The 7,484-nt window shown below is 42.3% G+C and overlaps 1 protein-coding gene across 1 annotated transcript in view; it reads right to left on the minus strand.

Moving 5' to 3' along the window:
• The window catches only part of LOC102026009, a 13,589-nt gene extending 6,358 nt beyond the window's left edge, over nt 1-7,231 (minus strand). Inside the window, exons 1-2 of the mRNA XM_005382344.1 lie at nt 7,063-7,231; nt 6,631-6,749 (exon numbers count right to left, since the gene is read on the minus strand). Coding sequence (XP_005382401.1) covers nt 6,631-6,749; nt 7,063-7,231 — 288 coding nt within the window. The remainder of the gene's footprint in view (nt 1-6,630; nt 6,750-7,062) is intronic.
• Between the last annotated feature and the right edge of the window lie 253 nt (nt 7,232-7,484).

The following is a 7,484-nucleotide window of genomic DNA, read 5'->3' on the forward strand; positions in this document are numbered from 1 at the left end:
AAAAAAAAAAAAAAAAAAAAAAAAGACTAATCTCTCTTGTAAAATGTGGTAGCCTATATCAAACTGACTTCCTCAAGGGTGAAGCCTAAAAGCTCATGCATGTAACCTCTGGCTTAATCCAGAGACTGCCAGATAAAGACCAAGTTCCTTTTAAGAAATTACTAATTATAAGCAAATAGCAGACATCTCTGTAAGCACCAGAACAGGGCAACTTCTGAAAAGACACTTCCAGGAAGTAGAAATCATTGCTCAGTTTCTCAGGGTCTACTTACATTGGGTGTAGAGGAAAAGGCAGGACTTTTGTCACCCTGTCTAGTTAGAGAATGACCTCACAAATGTTGGGGCATCAGGATAGCATTCACTGTGCATATGGGCTCTCTAAGGGTGCAACCCTGTATTGGAGGTTATAGCCTTAGGTTGATCTTGACACGGAAGTACAGGTAAATCTCGAGTGTCTAGATCCCAAGGCAGTGTCTGGCATGACACCACTTCTATTTTGTCCCCAGTCTGTGACCATGAATCTCCATGGGCCAGCGGACACTGTTGGACCTTCCTGATGGTCTCAGCCTACCCTGCAAGGCCATCATGAGTAACAGGGGAGCCGACACCCACAGAGGGGCCTTGCTGGCTGGAAAGCAGCGGCTCTCAAAGTGTTGTTGTGAACCAACAGCAGGAACAGCAACACCTGTAAAAAATGCAAATTATCTACTTCCTCCCCAGACTTATGGCTAAGTCAGAAATTCTGGATGTTGGGTCCAGCACTGTGTTTGCTCCAGTCTGCTGGAGGATTTGAGGCCTTCTACAATGTGAGCACCACTGCCGTCCAGTTATTTATTTCTCCCTGGGAGCATCCTGGCTCTGCTTCCTCACCTTGGAGTGCAGGACTCTTCCCTCTGGCTTCCGGTTATGTGGATCAACATTCCTGGTTATCTACCCCTGAGTGTCCTATGACCTCAGACACCCCTTAGTCCTTGGAAGATCACACGGTAGTTCACCTGAGAGAGGGTTCGTTAATGCTATGTGCTCCACCTCTCCTTCTCTCCTATTGACCCCTCTGTCCACTCTTGGCTTTATAGTCTCAACTCAGAGCTTTAGTCACCTATTACACCCCAGTCACACATCTTCCAGCCCATGGAAGACAAAGAACATGGACTTAGCTTCTGTCAGAGCTGATTCAGTACCAGCTTCTCTATCCTCCAGCATTACTTTATTCACCTATTTGTTGATCTCGGTCTATACTGTACAACAAACACTGGATGACATGTTAGAGTAACACGATAGAGAGCATGGCAATTTTCTTAACCAGCTACTTTTGAGGTTTCCCCTCCGTGTGGAAAAAATGAAGTCATATAAAATGTATATGCTGGCCGGGTATGGTAGCACATGCCTGTAATCCCAGCACTCGGGAAGCTGAGACAGCAGGATGGCAAGTTGAAACCCAGCTTCAGTAACTTAGCACCTTGGCAGGAACTAATCTTAAAACAAAAAATGAAAAAGGGGTAGGGAGACTGGGGAGGTAGCTCAGTGTGAAGGCTTTGGGTTCAAGCCCTAGCACCAAACAAACAAACGTACCATGGGCTTGGCTCACTGGACAAATATTTGTTTTTTTTTTTACATCGTTTTCTCTCCTTGACTTTTCATGCTTGGACTGCTAGAGTCAGGCACTGGCCACATCACTTTGCAGCTCAGAAACTTTCAAGGCAGTCTCATTACTTATCCAACCAAGGACTCACTCCTTAGCCCTGGGTTGGTAGTTCTCGCTTGTGTTTCAGACACACCCTAGAAGCTCACTGATCTCCAAAGGTGTTCTCAACATGTGCCTCCTCCCGCAGGAGGGCACCCCCCTCATCTTGCTTGTGAAAACCTTCACAAAGTATTCCAGATGTCAGTTGCTTTAAGAAGCCATTCTTGATCTCCTTAATTGAACTTGAATATGGCTTTTTTCATATTCGTCTCTAAGCTTTTCATGGCTTTGGGACATATACTTATCCCAGAGTCTCTGCAGGACCTGACAGAAGTTAAGGGCTATATACCAACTTTGGGCAGCAAACATGCTAGGAGGTTGTAGTATTTAAATAAGGAAAGAACAATGATAGGGAAATATACAAACCCCTGTGGTATAAAAACATCAAATAAATCTTCAGAGGAGGAAGGAAGGTTTCTAGTGATGAAGACACTAAAGATGGGAGATTTTTGCTAGCTGAGGAGCACTGGGGTCCATTCTGTCATTAGTATTGGTTAAGCTACTTTATGTGTTCAGACCCAAGTTGGGATTTGAGCTTTGCATTTTCCAAGGTGGAACCAAAACAAATGTCTACAGGTGTGAATAAGATAACTGGAGTGAATGAGGTAGGCAAGGTGTGGAAACCCTACAGAACCAAGAACGTGTGCCCTCACCACTAAAGGGGCTGAGCTCCTCCATTCCAGTCTAGCATCTCAGGGTAGAGACACATGCCGCATGTTGTCAGGCTTTGTAGTTGTGTAAGAGGAGCCAGAACTTCTGGTTTTTAGCTAAAATCTGCTGATTTTTAAATGCTGGCACTTTGTTCATCCTTTTGAAAAATTATTGATCAGCTCAACTAGCCAGTGTGATTGGCTAGTGAGTTCTCTCTCTGTCTCGGTTATCCCGAGAGCCTACCTAGACCAGGGCTTGGTGATACCTGGTGTGTAGTCCCTCTGAGCACCTGCATCATCATTGTTCCACTCCCATTGCAATGAGGCGTGACATAGGGATTGATGGGCTTCCTCACTGAACCTGAAGGATACTGTGAGAACTTGAGAAAGCACAGCATTTCAAAGCCAAGTGAGTGAGTGGTCCAGTTCTCCTTAGCACTTGTGAGAGTGATTTATTCATTTCTTGATTGTGGCAAATCATAGAATGGTTTTGGTGATCCTGGTAGAGAGATGTAAAACAGGTGTACTTAATTTTATTGATATGAATTTTAAGAAGATTCTGTTAGGTTAATGACTTAGCAAGCAACACTGTATTAAGAGGTGATATTTTTACTAAACTTAAAAGTAGAGCTACTGCTAAGATAAAATTACCCCAATTTTCACTTTTAGTTGGGCTTTGTTTTTAAACCAATATTTTGGAAGAATTAAAATGTGCTCTAAACCATACACCACTATCACCAGAAGTGTGTGTGTGCCTGTGTGCATGTGGGTGTGCAAGCACACACACACACACACACACACACACACACACACATGCATACATTCCTGACTCTGGATTGCACATGAAGACATGGTGGGGTCTGTTTGCCCGAGACTGGTTTTTCCTCTTTATTACTTTGATTGAGTTTCCTGGAGATCAAGGAAATACTCAATGCCTTGCGTATCTTAAGTAATAGGAATAGTACAATTTTCACATCGATGGGTGTAAATATGAATTAATGCAATCTTTGTAAAGGAGAAGGGAAATTTTTGTTTAAAATGATACATAAGAATGTTTATCCTTATGAGAATTTTAGACTATGTTTATTGAAATATCAATCAGAAGCCATGTAAGGCTTATGAAAATAAAAGTGTTGCTTTAAATTCTGGTCTGTTTATTTTTCTCAGCTACATTACTTCTCTACCAAGAATGCTACTGAAAAAAAAAAAGGTGAAAGTAGGCTAAGAAGCACTGTGGAAATTAATAAATGCCCAAAATGCTCTTCTTAATAGGAGATATTCTCTATGTTTCCAGAATATTCACAAGCAAATGAACCTAATATTCTATAAAATGCTTTCATGTAGTATTTAACTTCTGGAGGATTTCTACACGTAAATATGTTCTGACTATTTCAGTGAAATTGTCTACTTATGTAATGGTTTTGAACTAGTTAAATCTTGCATTTTAAAAAAATGCAATTTATTTTAGAGGGAAGAAAAAACAGTTCTAAGCCACATTTTACTTCTCTCTGGTTTTGCAAGACTTTTCAGCTTTTTAAGAAAAGAGAATTAGCATAAAGTATTTCCTGGGCATCTCTGAATGCTGAAAACTGAGGAAAATTGAAATAATGGCCTCTGCATTTGGTTTCTCTCCTCCATAGCTGAAAACGCTTCCATATGTTTGCTGTCTTAACCTTCTCATTCCCCCACTCAATCCCTTTTTGTTTTCTGGGATGGGTGATGTTGTTTTCCTGATTCCCTGTCTGGATTGTTACAGTTTTTGAGAACAGTGTACCAGGAATCGCCCTCTGATGGAAGCAGAGTATATTCTCCTAACTGGGATGTAGGCAGCTATGGTGACTACATTACCCAGAATTTCAGGCCCTCAAATTATTTACTTGGGCACAGAGTGCATTTTGTCATTTGCCTCCTGAGTTTCAAACTCCTCTTTAGCCTTCCAGAGTCAAGGCAAAAAACCAGTTCTTTGGCTGTAAGCAGCAACAAATGCAGTTCCATGCAGGAGGGAGGAGACCGTCCTAGACCCTCTCAGGACCAGACCACTGCGGGGCCGCTAATTACCATTGACAATGATGTGACTGCTTTTTCTTCAGGCTTAGAAATGGGCATGCCAATTGAGCTGCAGCTCAGACTATCTCAGGGAGGGTGAGTTGTTTGTGTCTGAACACCTGGGTCAAATTAGAGCTTGTTAAAGGGCATCTGAGAACCACATTGAATGGACTCACCTCATACCGGGGATGATTTAATGCTGAGACCCAATTAAGTCTCTAGTTCATCCAGAATCAGGACACGTATTAGAATTTAAACCCCTGCCACTCACCATGTGAAGTACCTTGTGACAGCAACGACCATCTCTAAAATCGATGCACTCTAGACTCGGATTTAATTCCTGCATCCTAAAACAAACTGTGTAAATATGATCCTGTAGCATTTCCTGAACTTAATACTTACTAACTTTTCTACTTGATTGATTGTCTTCTCTCCTTCATATTCAGCTGTGCTCTTAAGTTTGTTGTTCTCTCTTTCTCTATTTATTTTGTTTTATTTAAAAAATTTTTTTTCTGGTACTGGGAATCGAACTCACGACCTCACCCTTGCCAGGCAGGCGCTGTGCCACTGAGCTAAATCCCCAGTCCCATCTCTTTCTCTATTTAAAAGTGTTCTCGGGAATGATCTGGGATCAGTCATTTCTAAGAATTAGAGCATGCGCATTCCTCCTTCCGGATGCGCGTATTTGCCTATAGTAACAAGTTAAGCATGCTGAAGCAAACTTTACTGCTAAGTTTCTGCTCAGGTAGGCCTGGAGTGAACCTAGATGTGTCCTAAACATTTTAGTCCATTCCCCATCTATTCTCATTTGGGGACCTGATACCATCCTTACCTGGAATAGCCTTGAATGGCTAGCCACTAGCGTGATGGCTCTTCTGCTATATCTAACTAAACATGTAGAATTTCTCTGCTACTTTTCACCTCCTTCCATAGGAATCCTCTCCCCTATAATATACAACTTTAGTAATTTATGTCCCCAAATGCCCAGCACAAAACAATGCTAAGAAATCTTGAAGGTCGAGGAGTTAAGATTCACAAATCTTGTTTCCTGCCTTGATAAAATGTGGGTTGCCATGGTGATAGGAAGAGAGGGGAATTAGGAAAAGATGAGGATATATTATAAAACTTTTGAGAATGCTTCTTCCTCTGAGTCTAGTCTGGACTAAGATATTGCTTAATTCTCACCACATGATGAAAAATGGTCAGTAAACATGGCTGCATTTTCTGTCCCACCATCTCTGCCTTCCCTGTGCTAGCCTGAGTTCTTAAAAGCACCAGACCTGCCAGTGGGCTTATACTTCTATGGTTTGCAGTCTAAGACTTATTTCTCATTGTGAAGTAAAAGACTTGGAATTTCAAGCTTCATCAAGTATGTGGATGATTTGGGTAAGAGAGATCATGCTTGGAGTTGTGTTCTAAATGTGGGTAGGGTAGACCTTGTGCCATCCTCAGGCTCCACAGAAGGAGGGGAGAGGGACAGAGTGGGCATTTTCCTAATGAGCACAGAAATAAATGCTTCTGAAATATTTTTTGTTGATGAAACATTCTTAGTCAAGAGCTACAAGTTTCTTATATAAAGGGAGATAACTGGAATATCCATTACAACCTCCTCAACTTTTTATAGGGATTTAGAGTTTCAAGAAAAGCTTTAAGCACAAACACTTATCTTGACTAGAACTTGACTCCCCTAGCCTTGGACCAAAGTGACATTTGTTCCTTTGACTTAAATCTGCATCTTAAGTCTGATGTGTACAGTTTCACACTACTGTTGGCTCTGTAGGTCCTAGCACCTAGAAGGCAGGAAATGACAGAAAATGGTAAACATAAGAGCAAAAGAGAGTCACCTTGTCCCTAAACTCTGGAGCATGTCTCCACCTCTGCCCCGTGTGTCCTGTTATCTGAACCCCATCTTGGAACCACTGGGGTCTCTACCAGGGAAACCAAGAGAGCTGCAGATTTGCTCACACATTGGAAGAGATCTGGCTCCTTGTCATAGCAACTGTGTGTAAGGAGACGGAGGGGCAGGAGACAAAAATGTGTCTTCTGAGGAAACCTCAAGGGAGTATTTGTGTAGACAGATGAGCTTTGAACTTACCTGTGAGTATTCTGACATCACGTGGAACTCACTATTCTAGCAGTTCCTGTGGCCTTGATCAATATCACTCTTGCTCCCGGTTCCTCTCCCCTTACCTGATCGTTCCTCCATGCCTCTAAACTCCCACTGGCCTCTGGGACACTTTCAAAAGGCTTAATGGTTTTTGAAGGATTCACAGCAGTAACATCAATATGTGAAAGGGGGCTAGTAGAGGCTGCAAAGAATTTGATGGCACAACTCCTTAAAGCATTAAACATTTTCTCCCAAGGTTGATGTTGATGACTGTGACATGACAATGTGTGTTCAGGACATTTAGGATAGAGTGAGTAACTAATACACAGTGAAAGCACATTGGGAAACTCAACTAGAAGTAAAGAGAAACATAGTCTTAAAAGAGTGCATCTAAGTCTCAACTCGTTCTGCTGACATTCACTGCTAATGCTCTGGTCCACGCCACCGTCATCTCTCGCTTAGATGGCTGCAATAACCTCCCAAGTCAACTCCCTTCATCTATAATTGCCCCTTACAGTTTATTCTCAACACTGTAGCCAAAGATCCTCTTAAAATATATTGGATCATGTCTCTGCTGCGCTGAAGTCCTGCAACAATTCCCATTTCACTTAGAGCCAAAGCCAAGCTCTTACAGAGGCCCAGGAAGTCCTCTGCGCTCTGACCTCTGCTTCTCTGTGGCCTCATCACCTGTCCCTTTCTCCATTGCTCATTTTGCTCCTGCACTGCCCAGCTTTGTGCCTTTCGCTGGCTCTTCCCACGGGCTTGAATACTCTTCCCCAAGATATCAATGTTCTTGACTCTGTTTGATGAAGAAGCCCACCCTAACCACTGTTCAGAATTGTCCACTTTCTCCTGGGTAATCTCCTGTCCCCTTTACCCTGCTTTACTTTTTTTTTTTTTTTGTCATACAAGGCACATATCCTTTCAGGAAAATATG

The sequence above is a fragment of the Chinchilla lanigera genome, unplaced genomic scaffold (assembly GCF_000276665.1).
Source record: "Chinchilla lanigera isolate Chin_1 unplaced genomic scaffold, ChiLan1.0 scaffold00017, whole genome shotgun sequence".
Taxonomy (NCBI): domain Eukaryota; kingdom Metazoa; phylum Chordata; class Mammalia; order Rodentia; family Chinchillidae; genus Chinchilla; species Chinchilla lanigera.